The sequence below is a fragment of the Populus nigra genome, chromosome 8, assembly GCF_951802175.1.
Source record: "Populus nigra chromosome 8, ddPopNigr1.1, whole genome shotgun sequence".
NCBI classification, from domain to species: Eukaryota; Viridiplantae; Streptophyta; class Magnoliopsida; order Malpighiales; family Salicaceae; genus Populus; species Populus nigra.
The window spans coordinates 16,285,856-16,307,968 of record NC_084859.1 but is presented as its reverse complement, the minus strand read 5'-3'; the positions used below and the strand labels follow the sequence as shown (position 1 = coordinate 16,307,968).

Here is a 22,113-nt window from a genome sequence, read left to right as displayed (position 1 = left end):
ACAAGGAATTATTTTGCAGATATTAGATATTTTATAATCAACCATTTATTTTTTGAGATTTAAAAAATATAAAATTGATATGTATATATAATTATCCATTATCCAAATACTAAATAATTTTATTTATTAGCATATTAAATTTTAACACTAAATAATTATATAATGATCCATTATCCTCATTGCATATAAATTATCATCATCGTTAAAGCTAGAAGTCATTTCTCATTGCAACAAAAATGCTGCAAGAGATAGGCAAGAACCCAAGCAAATGCCACGCCAGTGGAACAAAAACAACTACCACATGAAAAATAATTATGGAATTAGCTTCCTAATTATGCAATTTCCAAACGGGAGATTTAGATTTTTATGGGCACACTTGTTAAAACTTGTATCAGCCAAACACGATCTCTAATTTTAGCCATTTAAGTTTGTTGATGCATCGAGAGTTAGTAGATAGTGTCATTTTATTCGGTATTGTGGTAATAATTTTTTTAAAGTATCTTTTATTTAAAAATATATTAAAATAATATTTTATATTTTTAATTTTTTTACATGAAAAAATCAAAATGATATAAAAATATAAAAAAATAAATTAATTTGAAGCAAATATAAAAATATTTTTTATTTTTTTTAATATTTTTAAAATACAAAAACAAATGTTATATTTACCACTAGTAATTATTATATATTTTGTGCATTGAATTGTTTACATCGAGTTTGTTATTGAATTAACATTATGATAATTCACTTTAAAACTTGTCAAATAAAAAATGCTTTTAATTTTTTTTTTCAAATTCTCTAATCTAATGTTTTTTTATTCTCCAAATTATATTTTAAAAATCCAAAAACAATTCCTAATTTTTCGAAATATTGGGCAGATGCATTTTATTTCTTTTCCAACCTACCTAAAAATTTACTTTTTATCTTAGGCGATTCAAGTTTCCCTAAAATTCTTGAACCCTTAACTAATAATTTTGAAATTATTTCATTACTCGAATTTTCCTTTCTCCAAAATTATTCAAAAATTTTTATAAAGACAATAGATCATTTATTTTGACCCAAAAAACTCATAAAAAATATATTTGAAAATATAATATCAATTATGATTTAAAATGTTTTTTTGCTTAAAAATATATCAAAATAATATATATATTTTTTATTTTTAAAAAATTATTTTTAATTCCAGAAATCAAAACAATTTAAAAATATAAAAAATAAATTTATTTAAAAAAAAAAAATAAAAATAAAAATTGAAATTTCCAAACACGCATCATCACACCCACGATCCATCCAATTGGAGAGCGAATGAATAAATATTTTTTTTGTAGGACGATTCATCATTCATGAACACAATATGCTGCGAGGCTTATGTAGCTGGGGGCATACATGAACATCGAGAGATAAAAAGGTATATGCGATTCAAAATAATGTTTTGCTCAATTCTCAATTCTATGATTATATACAAATCTTAATTCAGTAAAATAAAAAAATTACTAATCAATCCCATATTTCAAAAACTTCTCAGTTGGATCCTATTATACATTCTAATTATCAACTTTTTTTTATCAAATTTTATCCAAGAACCATTTTATTATTGAAATATGTAAATTAGACGAAAAATATTAAGAGACATTGACAAAATATCCAATCGAGAAATATGTGAAAGATTGGGATCTTAATTGATAAAATATATTTAAGATGAAACTAAAAATTGGGTACAGAATTAATTTCCTAAAAACTTTGTAGACAAACTGAAGTATCTTTTATCATTTAAAGTTTCAAACTCTCAACCGGGTTCGGACCTCCACGTCCAACCCGACCCGTTTGCAAAATTCCCGGGAAATCATGAGCCCATGAAAATTTCTTTAACCCCCCTTCTCTCTCCACATGTGTGTGTGTGTAGATGTATGTATTTTCTTACCTTCTCTAATCAAAGCTTAAAATGCTCGATTTCATAGCTTAACAGCAACTTCGCGCTCTCCCTGTTAGATCCACAAAATAGCAGCAAGAATGGAGATTTTTTACTGGATGGTTTTTGGTGGCCTAGCTGCAGTGGTAGCAACATTGGAGTTTAGCAAAACAAGCAGAGATCGAATCAACACATCCTCTGCTTTCAGTTCTTTTAAGAATAATTACCTTGTTGTTTATTCACTCATGATGGGTACATTTTAGATCTGTCCGTTTCTTCTTGTTTTTGTTTAAATTCCTATTGCAATGTGGTTTATGATTGTTTTCTGGTTTAGAATGGAGCTTAATGCTGTTTTTTTTATGTGGATTAATATTATTTTGTGCTAACATGTCTTGTCTAGATCGCATGAGTTTTATCTTCTTTTTGTGGATCAAGTGTGATGGCATTTTGGTTTTGTGTTTGTGTATTGAGACGAGTTTGATTAAGAATGGAGGTTATTGCAGTATTTTTATGTGGATTAATGTATTTTGTAGTAATATGTTGCCTAGATCTGTTACTTGTAACTAATTTAACGGTAGAGATCTGATCTTGAAAGAGAATGTGGGGATTTTTTGTTTGTCTTCTGCATTTGATAATTATTATGTTACGTTTTGTGGAACTGATTAAATTGATTTCTGGAAACAGCTGGGGATTGGCTGCAGGGTCCGTATGTGTATTACCTATACAGTCAGTATGGTTTTGGAAAGGGAGATATTGGGCATCTTTTTATTGCTGGTTTTGGATCTTCTATGTTGTTCGGGACAATTGTTGGATCGTTAGCAGATAAACAGTGAGATTGCATTTTGATTGATTTCAATGTTTGGTTGTTAATTACTGATCACATTTAGGATTTCTGATTGTTTTTCTGTGTGAGTTCAGGGGTCGAAAGAGAGCATCAATTACTTATTGCATAACTTACATACTGAGTTGTGCTACCAAGCATTCTCCCGAGTACAAAATCTTAATGGTGGGGCGTGTATTGGGAGGCATTGCTACTTCTTTACTTTTTTCAGCCTTTGAGTCTTGGCTTGTTGCTGAACACTTTAAGGTGGGTGATGAGTTGCAGCACTGCACACTCATATTCTTTTTCTGGATTTGACATTCAGTTTAAATTAACTGATGTCCTTTATAGCATTTATAAGTTTCAGAGTATATACTCCAATGAGAGCATTTATAAGCTTCTGAGTAGATACTCCAATGGATTTTATTAGCTGCTTTCAACTTTGAACCACTCCACATTCTGCATTTAACTGAACATTCTCATCATAGGAATTAGGACATTTTGAAGTTTAACTTTGACATGTTAGGGGGATTTCTGCGTATAATATTTTATCTTTTCTACCACTCATTAATCTTATTGTCTATGTTCCCTTTTTTCAGAGGGGTTTTGATCAACAGTGGCTATCAGTGACATTTTCTCAGGCAATATTCCTTGGCAATGGTTTAGTTGCCATTGTCTCTGGTTTGTTCGGGAATGTACTGGTAGACACCTTGGCATTGGGTCCTGTTGCTCCATTTGATGCTGCGGCATGCTTTCTTGCTATTGGCATGGCGATTATAATGTCATCATGGACTGAAAATTATGGAGACCCTTCTGAAAACAAGGACTTGCTCACCCAGTTCAAGGGTGCTGCAGTTGTCATTGCTTCTGGTGAATTTCTAACCTTGCAGTTCACCTTTTAGCTCAGTAGATGCTATGGCTTTATCAAATTCATGTCAACTGAAATTTGCACTTTCACCTTGCCATTTCTGTTTCAACCTCCCAGATTTAACACAGTTGGTTTTGATGGAACATTTTACAATGTAAGATAAAAATGGAGTATAAGATTAGAGATATGCATGTCCCTTCTCATTGTTGACACTTTGGCCCTTATTATAGTGTGTGAAGGACTGGTGTCACGTGAGTGATCCACAGATCTTCTTCCTCGCTCCCTTTGTTTTTTCCTTTTTTCATGCCTTGTGCATTTTTGTTGATATTATATTTCTTGTGGAATATAGATGAGAAAATCACATTGCTTGGTGCCATACAGTCACTATTTGAGGGTTCAATGTACACTTTTGTGTTCCTGTGGACTCCTGCTCTGAGCCCCAATGGTGAGGACATTCCTCATGGTTTCATCTTTGCAACTTTCATGTTGGCATCTATGTTGGGAAGTTCCATTGCCTCTCGACTGATGGCTCGCTCATCTCTTAAAGTTGAAAGCTATATGCAGATTGTTTTTTTGATATCTGCTGCTGCTCTTCTCCTTCCTGTTATAACAAGTGTATGTAGCCAACTCTCATCTTTATCAATATCTATCTATCAATTATTAATGTGCAAAAAAGGCTGATAATGGACAAAATTTAACCGTGGTTTTGGAACAGTTCTTGGTAGTGCCTTCCGGAGAGAAAGGTGGAGGCATCTCCTTTTCTGGTTGCATCCAGCTTATTGGCTTTTGCACATTTGAGGCCTGTGTAGGTATTTTCTGGCCATCTATCATGAAGATGAGGTCGCAATATATTCCTGAGGAGGCTAGAAGCACCATCATGAATTTCTTCCGCATTCCTCTCAACATATTTGTATGCATTGTGCTGTACAATGTGAGTGTCATGTCTTGCTTATATACCATGATTGCCTTTTTCTGATGATCACTCTTCCCTCTGATCTGGTTTATTCCTTTCCTTTTGAAGGTCAACGCATACCCCATTGTCTTCATGTTTGGCATGTGCTCTGTTTTCCTCTTTGTGGCATCTCTTTTGCAGAAGCGGCTCAGGTTCATTACAGAGAGCCAAAGATCAAGTAAGTTTTTTAATTGTCTCACTCACAAGCATTGCATGTGGACAGTAAAGCAGTACATTGTAAGCATTTGTATTTTAATTTCAAATTCCTGATTATGGTGATCTTTTCCGGGTCCCTATCAGTTTTTTTCTTAGTTTACATGTCTGATCAATCTTGAATTATGAATATTTTGTTTCAATGTAGGATCACAAGAGTGGACAGCAATGAAAGAGACAGATTCCGAGGCAGAGCCTTTAAATATCTGATTGAATTTAGACTAATAAACCTCGGGAACTTCTTAAATGTTGTGGCAAGCCACCTTTTCTCCCTTACTTTCGACAGTGGAGCAGTAACTGGGTTGGCTGTTTGCAATCCAATCAATAAAGGAGGATCATGGATTATGTCCTGCTTGCAGTTTACAGTAAATGTTTTCTGGGGTTATGGATGCAGTTGACAGTATATTAAAAGAAACGTTTTTAGGTACATTGGTTCAGAAGCTTGCTGTCTTTAGATCTTTATTGTGTACGATTATGTGAACTAGTGCTGAACTACTGCTCCTATATCTTCTTCTTAGATATAAATGCTGGAAAAATTTTGGTGTTTTAATATAAAGGTTTTTGGGTATCTCTTATTTAGCAATCTAAATTTACAGTTTTCTTGTGCAATCAGTTCATAAATAATTAATTTGGCAATTTCGTTATGTATTTTAGTAGCCTCCAGCTTTTAATTATCGCAAATGTGAGTTTGTTTTTCTGCCCATTCCACTCTATTGTACCACCGGATGGAAGAATTTTAGTTCAACCCGTATCTTTTACAGCCAGAAGGAAATAAATCTCGCAAGGACTGGCCTCTATTTGAAGACATACTGGATGTTTTACTGAGATATTGTGGCCTTGTGGGTTTTTGACTGTTCAGTTGGTAAGCTCATATCAATGGAGGTGACCTATTATGTATGGCATGTGCAAAGTTCAAAAGTTCTAATATCCCACTTCAAAAAGGAAAAAAAGCAGAGCATCCCACTTGTATTAGTGGCGTAGACGTGTTACAAGCAAAGGCTCCATCGTGGAGAATATATTGAGCTCATCATTGATCATGGCAGACCCCCGTTAGAAATGTCATACAATCTGAGAAAGGTTCAGCTTCATGATCTAAGATGTAATCATACAAATCATTTTCAATGCACCAAATATGTTCATTTACTCTGTACAAAAGTTGAAATACCCGCTCCTATCTGTCTAGTTCAAGCCTTAATAAACATGATTGTGTGTCTAACAGTCTTCTGATATATCTCTAGGTAAAAACCGGGCAGCCTTCAACAGAGACTCCTTTAGCTGTTGGGCAGGAAGCCAAGGGACATCCATCAAGGTCATTTCCCCACCAATTAATGCTAATATTCTCCAACCCCAAGCAAAAATATAATAGCACCCCCATGAAGGCAAGACCAGCATCTAATGACCCAGAAAGGACATAGTTGTATCTTTGCCACAAGTCTGGCTTATACCTATACACAACAAAGCCTGATAGGAAACCGACAAGGACCCAAGTTGTGTAGTTGACTGCAGTTGCCGGGGGCATCATTCCTGTGGCGCCTATTAACACTGGCATGTTAATGAGACGAATCCACTCTTGTTGTGGGAATGCCTTAGCAGCTAGCCATACAAGGATAGGCGCAATTGCTCCAGCTAGGAAGAACCAATTCACGGCTTCATATGTACCCAAGTTTCCAAAAATTCTTCGCGGTCCGATCAAACCCCAAATCACAGATGCATCGTAGAAGACATGGTCACTTGGACATGTCCATACGCTATCAGACGCTGTTGAGTCACAAATATCAGTAATTGTTTCCAGTAACCACCATGCCGTGCCCAAGTAGGTAATGCAGGCTATAATGGTTCCCACGACCTAAGTAAATTAGTTAAGAAACTGTAATATTAGTGACAGTGTTGAAAGAAAATCGAGAAATTACAAGGACAAAAGGCTTGATATAGGAATGTAAACTTACTTGTGCCATGAACATTGTTCTAGGAGGGATTTTCATGTAGTGACCAAGTTTGAAGTCTTGCAGGAAAGTTATAGCCTGTGTCATGCTTATGTACCCATAAACCTTAAAGCACATGTTAGCAACTGGATATCCAGGATAGATGTACCCAATTATATACTCTGTGATAATGTTCAATCCTGGTGACTGCAATCAAATATGTAATAAATGGGGGTATTTAAACTGAGTTAGCTCCAACTTGGTATTGAAAATCATCTTCGATTTTGCTAGAAGAGAATACCTGATTAGTAATGGCAGTGATGATCCCGATTGGAAGAGTGAAAGTTATGGCAATTCCACAAGCTAGTAAGACGCCCCACCAAGGCAACTGAAGCTGATCTTTGTAATACTCACAAGCAAATATGGTGAGTGCAATATTAACCAAAAGGATGCACACAAACCACCACTCGGGAACTTGATTGTACTTCCTCATGTGTCTTGTGTGTATGTCCATTGTTTTCTCTTGAAAACTTGCCATGCTTTGCTCCCATATTTCCCTACATTTCAGAACTACACCAAGTTCACAAAAATAGTGCAACGATTCTATGGACTACATCAAATCTTAACATGATGCAGATGTTGTTATCTAACTTCAAATTCAGTACCTTCCATGAAAGAGTGCAACATGCACAATCGTAGCAGTGAGTGCAGCAAAACCAACACCATAAGTCACAGCAAAAAATGTGCTAAGGTAAAGAGGTCCTTCGCGGTCGTAGGCTGCTAGGTCAAGGTGGAAATTGGAATCAATAATAGCTGAGATATTATACTCTTGACCTGTTGCTGTGAAGAGATCATCGGAGAAGATAGGGAAGGTTTTGGCCTTGTAGACATTAAACCAATAGCACAGGGGAGTCAAAACGTACATGATTAAAACAAAACCTGCCGCAACATTAGCTGTGGCAAACCATGGGCTTGCGAGTGGGCTTCCAAGGTAGGAAGAGATAGTGGACCAATCAAGCCCAAAAGCACCAATTCCAAGCCCATAAAGACCTGAACCTAGTTGTTGGGCTAGGATTGATTTTGGGAATATCCAGCATATCCAAGAGAGTGAAGTTAGCATTTCAAAGAGGTAGCCTGGGAAGACATAGTAAGCGAAGCTGCATGTGAAAGCTATGAGGAAGAATTGGGTGCGTGTCACGCCACCTTTGGACCGTTCTTCTTTCTCATGCAGAGCCCTGCACAACAGCATGTTTTAGTCTGGATTAGTTTAAACATAGTTTCCGCATGGAGTGGAGTAATCAATCAAAACGACTCAAGAATTAAGTTCCTTGGTCAAGAAAGTAAACATATCAAACATCATCTCTGTACAAGAAATGTTCTCCCATGTCAAAATTAAGTTCCTTGCACGTTTCTTTCATCATCTAATAGACGTGTCTAATTTTAGTAAGGAAGATGTAATGTCCCGAAACTCCTTACAGAACGGAAATTTCTAAACTCTTTGATGATTATGGGTTGGTCCCTGACTGGATCCTGAAGAGGTCTGTTTGCTGAAGTTAACCTTCATCAAACCCCTCTGCTCACAGCCATTAGAGAGCTTTGGAGCTTAAAGGGCCTGAAAAATGACACCCCCTCTTCCCAGGATCCAAAAATAGTGAAAGAAAAGAAATTCTGAATGGTGAAAAAATGAATTTAAGAAGGAGAAAAAAGGAGGCCGTCTCAAAACGCACCAACCAGTCAAAGCCAATCACCAGCGAAATTCATCACAAATTTGGCAAAACATAATGGATTTCCCAAAAAAAGTAAACAAGAATCAAAGAAAAAAGCTTTACCAAATTCAATTACCTGAACAATGAAACTTGAACAAGATTTGCTGGCCACCACATAGCAGCGGGTTCCACCAAATACCTTCTAAATATCCCAGCCCATCCAAACCCCAATACCTACCATTCAAACAAACCCCATCAACATCAACAAGCAACACAACAACCTCAAAAAAAAAAAAAAATTAATGATCGAAACAAGAACTGATTACCAACCTGGGTTGTAATGATAACAATGAATGACACAAAGAATGTAATATTTTTCTTATAAAATGCCTTAACAACAGTAACAATATGAATGGCATAAACACTGCCTGCTCCAGAATTGGCAAAGATAGTGATAAGAACATGTTCTTTAACATTGAAAGGTCCTGGATTCAAGGTGAATTCACATCGAGTTCCTTTAAAGAAGACCCGGTCGGTGATTTTTGCAGCCATTAATTGACCAAGAGGCACCACAGCAATCTGAGCAGATATAGCTGTTATAGATAAAGGCTCTGTCCTGTACCAAAAGAACTGGTTGAGAAATGATAGTAGGACACATGATAAAGTGCCTAACACCCACATTCTGAAAGTGAGGACCGGTAGAGAAGGGTCATCTGTTGTAGGTACTGTTAAAGCAACTTGCTTGACAGGTGAGTTTTCTTCATCATGAGCTTGGTTAATCTCTGAAGTTCGAGATTTTGATGATGATGGGAGGTTGTTATCAGTACTATCTTCATCTTTCTCATCCCTGCTCACTGTAATCCGAAATAACGACACAAAAGATCAAGAAACAAGCCAAGCGAATGAGTCTTTTGTTCGGAATTGGAGATTGAGAGAAGGGAGATACTTACTCAGAGGAGTTCTGATGCCATGATGTGTGGTTTCTTCCATGGTTTGAGGTTTCTGCTCTCTTTTTTCTCCTGGGCTTTCAAACAATTGTGACAACTTTGTTAGGCAACATTTAATTTGTAAGGGTTGTGGTCAAATGAACTAACAAGTGTTATAAGAAAGGAGAGAATCTAGGACCATGCGGTGGTTAATAGTAATGTAACTGTAAAATTTGTCTAGTTGAACTAAAAAAAGAGATGCTATTTGCCAAAGATCATTAGGTGAGCTGTTTACGGCTGGTACTTAATTTTCTTCCATGACAGGTAATCAATTAATGAACCAATAATTATTCCTAATCCCCATTTACTCAATAACTATCCTCATTTCTTAGCCTCTTTCATCCTCAGAAATTGCTAGAGGAAATTCAAGCTGTTTTTGCACAGATTGTTCATTGCAAACGGGATGGTTTAACACATTGGATTACTGCACAAATTAGACCGTAAGCTTATGATTTTCTTGCCCACGATTTGAGCTTAGTCAAATCAACTAACTTGACAGTTGTACCGGTAAGTCTAGACTTGTATCCTTAGACCTGTTACCTTGTTGGTTGGGATCTGAAGAGGAGCATTAGAAGTTACAGATTCCCAACCTCGTTTCTTTTTCATGGGGTATTACTTGGAACCACGTTGCACACAGATCTACCATTCAAAACTTAATTCTTTGGTCAAGATTATTGCAGAACCTTCCCATAATTGAATGGACTGCTGGTCATAACTTTTGGTTGGTAGCTCAAACTTGGATCTTGACATCTTTCTCATTATGCCTCCATGCATGCTTGTCTCTTTGGCAAGCTGGCCTTCAATTAGTAGAATCGTGACAGCATTGCAAACAGTGACTGATCAAATTGGTTTTCATGTGCAAAAAAACGATGCAAGTGTTTTCGATCACGTCAAATACAAATATTTCTGTGAGCTTGCTACTCGGAGAAACTAATAATTTTTAGAAAGAAATTTATCTCGCTAGAAAGAACGTGGATGTGAGTTCAATTATAAAGAACGTCATCCTATTACTTGCGAATTAATTATGTGCTAAAGGGGTTAATTTATTGTGGAAATGCGATATTTAAATAGATAGCGTGATTCACAGAACAATAATTATTGAAGCAATTGGAGAGGCGTAGCGATTAAAAAAGAAAATTGAATCTATTGCTGGTCCCCGGATAATAATAATAATAATAATAATAATAATAATATGCACGGGGACAGTCTGTAGAGTAGAGGAGCGTGTTTGTTTCTTTTCTTTGCATCTGGATTTGAATTTTATTACGTATATCTATTATGTATCCGGTGTTTTATATATTTATTGGGTTTATAAAATTTTTAGTGAGTTATGGAATTAGTCATGATATCTATAAATTGGTCTAGATATTTACATAATAATAATAATAATAATAATAATAATAGTATGATAAATCACAGTTCATCAAAATTAATCACAAATTAACTTGAACATTTTTATTATTAAAAAAATAATAATAATAGAAGAAGAAGGATACATGTAGCAATGAATGGATTGGACATTTATGGAGATCTTGAAAATTACTTCCTCTGCTACGTAAAGATTCCTGATTGAATCTTCTTGCGTAAAAAAATATTTTATCTCAATTGACTTTTACATTGCATATCTGTTAATTATTATATATTATACTTTAAAACATGTGCGATTTTCACTACGATTTTATCAGTGTAATTTTTTTTAATTTATTCCTCAAATTTTGTTTTTGGATAATTTAATTCTATTTAAAGAAGTAATTGATTTTAAATTCTTATAAAAAAAATAAGATTGGAAGAGGAATGAGACCGAAATGAAAAACACGACAAATATAGATGATGTACTATAAGTTTTGAAAAAATACATTTTGGTTCTCCAACTTCAACAATCAAGCAAATTATATAATTTCAGTTCCACAAAATTATTCCAATTCCATTATGGTACAAAGATTTTTTTTTTATCTCTAGTCGAGAGAGGAGAAAAAGAGTGGTCGTCAAATTTCAATGGTAGAGAAAAAAACATATTGTTGCCATTGATTTAGGCCACCAAAATAGAGGATATTTGTGTGAAATTGTTCCATTTGATAAGAAAAGTTAATATTAGATGTTTTTGTACTTTAAAAATTTATGAAAAAACATATCTAAACTTGGATTGAGTTTTGTTTTTAGAATGGTTTTTGAAGGCATGAATAGATTTATACCTATAACTTATAAGTTTGAAGAATGTATAACTATGTGAAAACTCAAAATTGAAATACACGTGGTTTGTCTATTCATGTTTTTTTAATGTTTAATGATATTAATTTTTTATTTTTTTAATATTTTTTTATATTTTAATATTTATATAGATCGATAAATAAAAAGGTTTATCATGATTGCTTAATCCTATTTTAAAGTTATTGATTCTTGATTCTCGATGCAATCTGTAGTACAAATAATTATGAACTGGTTCCCTCTTTACTAAAGATTTGATCTTTGCACTCGCTTTCATTTCTATTGTGTTTAGTGCAGATTTCTTGTCAAATAAAAGATGGTAGCTTCTCTTCATATCGATCGTTTTATGCGTTCTTGCTTTTGATTTTGTTACAGTGAATTAATATATATTTTTTTTGGGTTCTTATGGATTCCCAGAAAGGATCTTGATCTCGGTGGTACTGGTTAGCTGGTAGGTTTTGTTTAGTGATTTTCAATGGCAGAGGTGGTTGGGCCAAGGCTGTACAGCTGCTGCCATTGCAGAAATCATGTCGCTCTTCATGATGATGTCATTTCCAAGGCTTTTCAGGTCAGTGAGAGTTTGGAAGAATCGGTAAAGAAAAGTTAAGATTTATTTCGTCTTGTATTAATCAGTTTATGTATGTTTATCCTTGTTGTGCTTTGATGGTGATTCAATTTGCTAAAAGCATCTGATTGATATTGCTCCGCCATTATTGTATAATTTGAGATTCGTGAATACTTTTTTCTGTTCTTGCACCTGATGGACTATTAAGCTCTTAGTTGCAGGGAAGACATGGTCGAGCATTTCTGTTCTCTCATGCAATGAATATCATGGTGGGACCGAAGGAGGAGAGGCAGCTAATGACTGGCCTTCACACGGTTGCTGATGTCGATTGCTCTGACTGCCGGGAGTGCATGCTTGGTTGGAAATATGAACGAGCTTACGAGGAAACACAAAAATACAAGGAAGGGAGGTTCATTCTTGAGAAGTTAAATATTGTCAAGGAAAACGGGAAGCAATTGTGCAGCCTGTTTTTTTTTTTATCATATTAATAAGATAATTTAATAAAAGATAAATTAAAATAAATTATAAATTATAATATAAAAAAAATTTAATTTTAAAAATAAAACTAAAAAATAAATTTAAATTAACTAGCCAAACATATTATCAAGATTATAAGATTAAAATAACTTAATTGAAATAAAATTAAAGAGAATTATAATGCTCATTTTTTAAAATAAACAAGGATGAGATCTAAATAAATAAAAAATATTTTTGAAAGGAGGTGTTGCTTTGTGTGGAAGGACGTGTCATCTATTTTTTATTTTTTAAAAAATATTTTTATTTATTAAAATACTAAATTATTCCTTATTCAAATTTATTATAAAAAAAACCCTGGATGAAAAAATAAAAGTGCTCTTGGATGTTAGTTAAAGTTCCTTTGCTTTTAAAAATAATTTGATCATTTGACATTGCCTTAGAAATTGAAATAAACCAAGCAAACGTGAGCGAGTCTTTTAAACCCAAGTTAATTTTTAATCCCATAACCCATAAAATTCTAGATCCAAGCACAACCAAAAAACTTAATTTTTAACAATTTTAATGTTGAAGTATGAAATTAGAAAAAATATCAATTTAAAAAATCTATCCAAGTAAAATAAAATAATAATCAAAAGAATAAAAATTAAATTTGACAAGAGAAAAAAACTGAAAGATGATGAAATTATAAAAAAACTCAATTTTAAAAATTATTCTAAATTAAAAAATAACAATCAAAAGAATAAAGATCAAATTTAATAGATGAAAAAACTTAAAAAGAATGAAATTAAATTTTTTTAATAATTTTATAAATTATTTAAAATAAAACAAATACTAACCAATAGAACATGATCAAATATAAAGGAAAAACTAATTGAAAGATAAAAATCTAGAGGGTCATCATGATTTTAAAAAAGATGAGAGAAAAAATATAATTACCGATATATCAAAGCAGAGATGATGAAGTCACAAGCATTGTCCAAGGATGAAGGGTCGCTAAAAGGATTTTATCACCTCTTTTGAAGCCGCTATTTGATCACCTAATATCACCGCACATGCCATCAGAAAATTATCTCCAACGAGCCTTTCTTTTTTATTTAAATAATATTATGTATTTATTAAAAGATTTAATTGTTTCTATACTAAATTGATTGTAACCGAAAAAACATAAAGAAAATAAAAAAAATTGTCAATGCATGCCAGTTTATATATATAATTATTTTTGCTTTTAAATGTAGTTTCAATTTACTGTTTATAAAAATTAAAAAGACAAAAAAACCCTATAAAAGTTTTTTTTTTTTTAAAAAAAAAAGGCAAAAAAGCCATCTCACTACGCTAAAAAAATACGTGCAGACCAATTTTCCCTTATCAATTTGTTAATCTCCAATGAACCCCTTGTAAAAGATAGTAATACCCAACAAAAATATAATTACATTGTTACAATATACAGAGTGTTTTGTGTCCTAGTCTACCGTAAATACTACCCCTTTTCATTTTTTTGTTAATGGTACGCAAAAAGAATTAAGCAAAATAATCATCATTGTGATCTTACTCGGACTTAGTTGGCCATTTTGTTTGTTCAATTCTAACATAATTTGATCACTTAAACAGGTTTTGCTACAAATTCCCTGGATCATGCACCGATTTGCAGACGATTCAAACACCTATGCTGCTATAAATGACAACGAAAGACAATAAATCAAAGAAGTGAATGAGCTCATGCCATTAATCAATGAATCCAACTTAGTACCCCAATTCTCTATATACACAAAAAAAACAAACAAATGATCAAAGTTAAATTGAATGATCAACAATCAGCCAAGACGAACAAACCGGATCTGCCGAAAAAAGGAACCAAACCCCAGTCACAATATGAAAGGCAACCACCATAGCGAAAGTAAAAAGAAAAATAAAATCTAAATGTGTGTCTAATCATCACATAACGGATATCTTCTTTGTGATCCCCCTTTTCTTGGCATTTTCTATGGCTTCCTCCCTCATCTTCATGAGTTCTTGGAGACACTGATTATAATGTGAATCAATCGAATCAAGCTCCTGCTTTAGTTCAGAACCATCTTTGTCTGCTAGGGACAGAGAACAAATGCTAGACATACTTGCGTTTCTTGACATACCAGAGAATGAACCGATATAGGAGTCATTGGAATTTCTGGTAGATTTGTTATGTTTTGATATACCATCTTCAAGCATCCCAAACTCCAAATCATACATATTTGATTGAAGACAACAATCAGAGGATCCCAAAGACTTGTTAGTACTGGAATCAGAGGCAATAGCCATATTATATTCAGCAGATATGTCTGAATTGACGGATTGTTGAGTCTCAAGATCTGTCATGTTAGTCAATGGTAAGAAATCAGGTTTTTTCACTGCCTCAGAAGTTGAATGGTTTTCCAGTTCAGAAGAGCCATTTCGTACACTTGGTGAAGTATTCCAGCTAGGAACGAGCTTCACTATCAAGTTATCAATCAACTCAGCAATGACAGCCACATCTTCAGCTAACAAATCAAGTTGTTCAACCATCTCCTCAGCAATCAAAACCGCAGTATCCGAATCAAGATAAAAGGTAAAATGGATATTCCTTGCTCGACCTGTTACAGCAACGACATTATTTAGACCACAATTGAAAAGAAGAAATAAAAATGATAAATGTTAGTTTGTACAACGTCAATTCTCACCGCATGGATCAGCAATGCGCAGAGTCAATGAAACTGTATTATCATTGTTTTTCGCCCCCCTCAATCTGAATTCATTATTCTCAGTGAACCTACTGAGTTCTAGAGTTGAAAACTGCGGAGATTCATTGATGCTTTTTGTACAAGAGCCCACTGAAAGTTTCTTGCAGTCAATGTCCATGAGATGGGATTCTGATTGCGGAAAGTGGACTTGTCTGGAAATAAGATGTGGTAACTGTAACGAACTAGAAACAAGCTCCTTTGAATTTTCAGTTGCTAGGAATGGATCTTTCAAGAGCTCTATTGCAGGCAATCTTGTAGATGCTGGAACTAAACACTTCTCTATGAACACCTTAACCTGGTGGTCACTCACCTTACCGAGGGAAGCAGGCTTTATGCCCTGCAATAGAAGTTAAGAATGATGACTACATGAGCACTTGTATGTAAATTCAAAGTAAATCAAATGCAGCAAATGGACTTAAACTCACCGAGGAGACCTTCTTGTATATCTGCGCAGGATTTTTGCATTCACTATACGGGTATTCACAAGTAACCATCTCCAACATGCACATGCCAAAAGAATAAATGTCAACAAGCTCATTGTATTCCTCTTCATAGAGCTCAGGAGCCATGAATTCAGGTGTACCTGCAGAATAAAGAATGAATTACAGAGTTCCAATGCATAGAGATATGACCAAAGTCATAATGGTTCAAAAACTGAAGCTGTTACCTATGACGCTTCGTGCAATGGGCTGTTGCATGACAATTGCTAATCCAAGATCTCCAATCTTAACTTCTCCAGTGTTTCCATTAACAAATATATTGTCACATTTCAAATCACGATGAATGATAGGAGGACTGTGAGTATGTAAATAGTGTAAGCCTCGAAGGATTTGCCTTGCCCAGTTTTTGATAGCTTTCATGTCAACAGTCTTGTGCTTCTTTCGATACCTAGATCCCAAAATAACAACAAATTACACAAACAAACTTGGAAGACAAATGAAACATAAAACATAAAAATCAGATATAGCAAATGAAACTCACTGCCTCATACTCCCAGAGGTGAATAACTCTGTGATGATGTTTATAGTCTTATTCTTATCATCTACCCAAGAGCTATAAAACTTGATGATATTTTCGTGTTTCAAAGACTTCAGCAGATGAACCTCTGAATACAATCTCTCAAGCTGCTGTGATGATTGCAAGACATCTTCAATATTCACATGGTTCCAAGCTACTTCAATCCCATCAACTTCATCAAATGCCTTATATCTGCCCATAATAACAAAAAAATCCAAACCAGAGAACGAAAATGTCAAAAATTACCACAGGTTCTTCATAAAAACTTCATAAAGTACGTGATCGACAAGGAAACTAAAAGATATAGATTTAAGAGCCATACACAGTCTTGAATGCTCCTTTCCCCAGAAATTCATCATTCTGAAGCAGCAAAAAAAAAATAGAAATTAATATCAGAAATAGCAGGCAAATAACTCAATTTTCAACAACTTCCAATTTCGTTTGATGCTGATACATAAGAAAGTACAGCAAAACCTATCAATTTAGCATCAAAATCTGTAACTAAAATGCCATATTCATAACTTAAATATCAATTTAGCGGCAACACTGCTAAAACACCTAAATTCAGCTAATTTGAGAATCAAATAAAAATGCCTTGCCAAAAAGCCCTAGTTATTGAAAATGAAAATTTCAAGCACAAGAATTCACACCCGAATGTACCGACCGGTCGGATCTTTCTCTGCGAAAACACCACCATCATCTTCACTTGAAGAACCGAAATCCATATCAACAGAAAACACACGAGATCCACCAAAATGACGCAAAAAAGAAAAGAAAAGAAATTGACTTCATGAACAAAAGAAAAATTATCAAATCAGCTTAATTGGATGGAAGGAGGAGAATTGAAGAGAAGAAACTTTTTTCAGAGAAAGCTTCACAAGCAATCGAATAGGAATCGAATGGAGAGCGGAATTGGAATCGGAATCCGAATACGAAAAACATATCAGTTTGCTCTCGTGATTCCAATTCCTTGCGATTTCGAATCGATTTCCTCATCATACATGACCTAGATCCACCATATTTCTATTGCATGCATATTTTGTTTTTCAATTATCTCTCCTGGTTAGAGCTTGAAGAAACCCTAATTCTTTTAGAGAAGAGAAACCCTAATTAGTCCAATTTGGGGAAAGAATTTATCGAGAGAGGGGCGCGTGTATTTCACTATGATGAGGGGGCGTGGGATTAAGGTGTTTGAATTCACGGGGGATTTGGATTTGGATCTGGGCAAACCTAAATCAATCCTTATATATATATAGAGAGAGAGAGTCTGTAACTGCGAAGTTTATCAACTAAGTCCTCTATCTATCCATCTTTCTTCAGTCAGATCCTTATGTTAGAATAATTGAGAGAGAAAAATTCACGTGTTATTCATTTGTTATGAAACTATCCCAAATTCCCAATGACCAAAAAGCCTTAAACACAAAAAACCTCATTCACCATGTAATGCTCAGGAGAACTAGATCTAGTTAGAAAACTCTTCGAATAATAGGTGTAATATTTAACACCGTCTTGAACTGTTGTCACTGAAGAATCCGATTGAAGAAAGGTAGACAGATAGAGGACTTAATAGATACAATAAGTAGTTGGGGGACTAATCTGAAGATTTCCCTTGTGATTTTCCTTTTATTTATTTACTTTGAAAGGAAAAGGAAATTCTGGATAATTTTTTTTCCTCACGAGAAAAAGAAGGATGGAGATGAGGAAATAAAGGCCAAGTTGGCCTGTGTTCCCGTATTAGAACTTAGAAGTCTTTGTTAAAGTGAAGAGATGAGGAGTCATAAAATAACAATTTGATGATGATAATAATAATAATAATAATAATAAGCATTTTTCGTATAAAAAAAAGAAAAAAAATACCTCATCATAACCTTAATCCAAGAAGGTTATGATATTTGAATGATATAAAACGTTATATTTAATCAATCCTTTTATGTTATACATCTTAAATTACATTAATATTTCAATAATTCTTAACAATACAAAATATTCTTAAACAATCCCTAAAAATTAAATTAAAAAAATATTTTTTAACCAATTTTTTTATAATGAAAATATCAACTCATTATACTCACCAACATTACCACAATCACTATTATTTTATCTCTATTTTATTGTAACTTTCCATCACAACAACAACCAACACAACAACAATGACATCATCATTAATATCGCTCATCACTATTAATTTTAATTGTAATTATCATTTTATAAATAATATAATTATTATTTTATCATCATTTCATTATAATTAAATATTATCACCGCCATAACATCAATTTGTTATTAAAGCAATCATTGTTCTTTTGTTATAATTAATATTATCATTATCACAAATCGTAATTATCATTTGTGCTTTTACCATAATAATTATTATTTTTATTAAAATATTGCAGTTTTAATTCATTACTATCATTCAAAAGAAAAGATCTCACTTGGGTAAATAGAAGAAGATTAGTGAATTTGTCAAATTAGGTGCCACGTCAACAAAAGACATAAAAATAGTTAAGCATGAAGCTGCCTGGAAAAAAAAAAAAAAACAGCAATTTCTCAGAGTCTCACCAAAGGACATTCGTTAGTCTTGGAGTGAAATTATGAGTCGACAAAATGAAATGGATGGATTTCCTTCTCTTTAGCTCCAAATAAGCTTAGCTAATCTTGTTCAGTTTTCTGAATCACTGCTCGTCAAGAAAGCAAAAGAGAAAGCATGGCGCGTCCCATCTACCTTGGAAAGGGAAATGACGGACCCATTACTTTCCACCATTTAGAGCTGTTCTTAAGAAGAATGTCACCATTACCGAGAGAAGGATAATTATTATCAGGAGGACTGGTCGTGTTAATCACAATGACTGCATCAGGTGCCAGCTTCCTGATGATATTCTTCTCACAATTCTCTCTCCTCTCAATCTAAAAGAAGCTGCTAGAACTGGCGCCCTTTCCAGAAGATGGGAGATACCTGTGGTAGGTTTCTGGAAAATTTAATGACGCGTCGTCTAGTTTTTGGAGGTGGGGGGTTAACATGTCGTCTGCCCCTTAGTTCAACCAGAAAAATACAAGGGACCACGCGCGTAGCATATTTTGACAAGCCGCATGCATGGCTTGTTTTATGTGAATGGGTTAGGCCACCAGGCCCAATCGCTTGCCCTTTTTACATAAGTTATAATTATTAAATATATGTGCTTCATACATGACCACGTAGGAGTTCGATTTAAAGCATGCATGGAAATGCAGATCAATTTATGTTTTTAAAAAATTTTTAATTTTTTTTATTAAAATTTAATATGATTTATATGTTTTAGATCGTTTTGATGTGTTGATGTCAAAATGATTTTTAAAAAATAAAAAAACATCATTGTCATGTATTTTGACACGAAAAGTTATTTAAAAAGCACCAGCGATCACACTGTCAAATAAACTCTTAAACTGAGCTTAGTTAACTTAAATACATTTATATTTTTATATATTTGTTAATAAAGTATTTTTTTTTCTAATATTAGTAGATATCCTTATTTGTCGAGCCCTGCTTAATTTTTTTTGTTTACTTTTATTCAATCACTTCTCTAATATGTCAATTTTTATTATTGTTTTGGTTACATACAAATCTGTTTATAAAAAATAAAATTATTGGATGTAACAAAGTCTATAACTCGTTTTACAAGATTAAATATCTTAACACGTATGAATCTTTTAATTTTTCAATTTAGTCATTGATTAGTGTTAAGAATTCTTTTTTTTTCATTTATCAACACATATAATCATCAATTTACTTAATTAGATGTACATATAAGCTTTTTAGATATACGATTTTTTTTCTTCATAGAAAAAATCATGTTCAAAATGTTTAAATTTTTTTTTCCATTGAGAAATATTTTTGTCTAGGTCCATGACATGGGAACTTTCTTCAATACTCTTGGCATAATAATATTTATTGCATTATTTCATTAATAATTAAGATTTTTAAGTTTTGAAGAGTTAAAAAGGAGTGAATGATGCAATTTGATAAATTAAACATAAATTTTAATCTAATTTTTATATTGAGATAAAATGTGGATAAAAAATTTGAAAGATCATGTTTTCTATTGGGTTAAAACTTCATAATAATCAGAGATCTGAAAGACCTTTAAATAATACTTGGAAACTACCATGCAAGATTTTCTTTATTTACCTTATTGCATTTGGATGCTTTTTTCTATTCAACTTAGAACTTTTAATTTAAATAGTATTTTATTATTTAGAAATTATAATACTAGATGAATTCTATTAGATAAGTTTTAATTAGAAATCATTTCATATAAAATATTTCAGGTCAAATTAATATAAATAAGAATGTCTAATTTATTTTAAGAATATTCAGATTATAACTATTATTTAGATTTTACAAAATACTAAAATATTTTCCTCTAAATTTCTTTACAATTTAAGTTTGTAATTTTAGAGCTCGAGAATTTTAACTTTTATTCACATCGTACACTCCGATGATGAATGAAGACGGTAGCACCCCATCATGAAGTAAAGGCTCTCTAAGGCACTGTACAAGCTCGGGAGCAAACTAAATCGTTTGGTGCTATCTCATGAACAAATTACTTATCCTCCTCTCATTGAAACAAATAGTGTTTCTAATTTTGTTGGTGGTTGAAACAATTTTGTTTTCTCTTGGAGCAATCTCATGAACAAATAATAGATTGATAGGAGCAAGATATAACAGGTTTAAATCGGCTAATGGTCATGCAAATAGGAATCACAAAAAGGATAGGAATGTACTCGGAGACTTACTTTAAGCCAACCTTACCTTAGACCTATTCTTGAGATTTCACCAAGACAATCACTTCTTTACGTGGAGGAATCTGGTAAAAGCAAAATTTAAAAGTCATCTAATTATGTTAAAGATAAAGTGGCAAAAAAAGGTGTTGACAAACAATTTTAGTTTTTTATTTTAAGCTGAAGAAGACAATGTAAAACGATGAACTTCAAGTCACGAATAAAGATTTTGCAAACAAGAACATAATGAAGGACATGGTGATTTCTAACCATTCTTCTAAAGATATTATAAAAGATATGTTTTTAAGTTTTTTTTATATTCAGAGTTTAAAATATTAGAAGTCATAGATAATGATGATGTTAAGTTTGGATTAGAAAAATACGAAAGGAAACTACAAATGAACTTTATAGAAATAAAAAATATAATATTAAATATGAATTTTTCTTTATCATGCAAACATTATAAATTAAATTTTAAAATGAAAGAATTTAATTCTTAACAGATAACTCGATGGTGAGTTTTTTAAAAAATATAAGAGTGGGCAAATTTTTGTAATATTCTTGGCATGATAATGTCTATTGCATTATTTTATTAATGGTTAAGTACAACTTTTAATCTAACTATTAGATTGAGCTGAAATTTTTATAGATTCTGAAAAACTTGTTTCATATTAATTTAAAATTTCATGATGATAAAAAATCATGAAAGTCTTCAAATAAGAAATGGAAGTTATTATGTGAAATCGTTTTTATTTATCTTATTTTATTTGAAATCTTTTTTATATTTAGATTATAACTTTTAATTTAATTAGTATTTTACTATTTAAAAATACTAAAGTTGGATTGATTATATTAGTTTGGTAAATTTAATTAGAAATCTTTTTAACTATTTCCCATGCTTTTATTGGCATATAAATATTTCCAGCCGATGACTGTGATCGTTAGTTTGTTATAATATCATAAAT

At 32.9% G+C, this 22,113-nt stretch overlaps 4 protein-coding genes across 5 annotated transcripts; 2 read left to right on the top strand and 2 right to left on the bottom strand.

Moving 5' to 3' along the window:
- The first annotated feature begins 1,784 nt into the window (after positions 1–1,784).
- On the top strand, positions 1,785–5,330 carry LOC133700926 (uncharacterized). Its single transcript, XM_062124659.1, has 8 exons — positions 1,785–2,161; positions 2,594–2,738; positions 2,828–2,996; positions 3,329–3,599; positions 3,947–4,212; positions 4,313–4,528; positions 4,619–4,727; positions 4,911–5,330. The coding sequence occupies exons 1-8, from the start codon at positions 2,011–2,013 to the stop codon at positions 4,970–4,972; spliced, it is 1,389 nt and encodes a 462-aa protein (XP_061980643.1). The 5' UTR covers positions 1,785–2,010; the 3' UTR covers positions 4,973–5,330.
- A 418-nt stretch (positions 5,331–5,748) lies between these two features.
- Positions 5,749–9,542, bottom strand: LOC133700925 (oligopeptide transporter 7-like). Its single transcript, XM_062124658.1, has 7 exons — positions 9,341–9,542; positions 8,721–9,244; positions 8,527–8,624; positions 7,350–7,919; positions 6,986–7,241; positions 6,709–6,891; positions 5,749–6,608 (listed from the first exon to the last, which is right to left on the bottom strand). The coding sequence occupies exons 1-7, from the start codon at positions 9,378–9,380 to the stop codon at positions 5,997–5,999; spliced, it is 2,283 nt and encodes a 760-aa protein (XP_061980642.1). The 5' UTR covers positions 9,381–9,542; the 3' UTR covers positions 5,749–5,996.
- A 2,487-nt stretch (positions 9,543–12,029) lies between these two features.
- Positions 12,030–14,298, top strand: LOC133701977 (protein yippee-like At4g27745). The gene is made up of 3 exons (XM_062126166.1): positions 12,030–12,149; positions 12,368–12,603; positions 14,232–14,298. The coding sequence occupies exons 1-3, from the start codon at positions 12,057–12,059 to the stop codon at positions 14,296–14,298; spliced, it is 396 nt and encodes a 131-aa protein (XP_061982150.1). The 5' UTR covers positions 12,030–12,056.
- Positions 14,299–14,315: 17 nt separating this feature from the next.
- LOC133701847 (serine/threonine-protein kinase WNK8-like) lies at positions 14,316–17,601 on the bottom strand. Of its 2 annotated transcripts, none has more exons than XM_062125980.1 (7): positions 17,044–17,601; positions 16,716–16,753; positions 16,358–16,585; positions 16,044–16,264; positions 15,802–15,959; positions 15,317–15,713; positions 14,316–15,229 (listed from the first exon to the last, which is right to left on the bottom strand). In XM_062125980.1, exons 1-7 carry the CDS (start codon positions 17,116–17,118, stop codon positions 14,556–14,558), a joined length of 1,791 nt encoding a protein of 596 aa, XP_061981964.1. In that variant the 5' UTR covers positions 17,119–17,601; the 3' UTR covers positions 14,316–14,555. The 2 variants fall into 2 exon arrangements, with proteins under 2 accessions (XP_061981964.1, XP_061981965.1); XM_062125981.1 differs by having other exon boundaries at positions 17,058–17,601.
- Between the last annotated feature and the right edge of the window lie 4,512 nt (positions 17,602–22,113).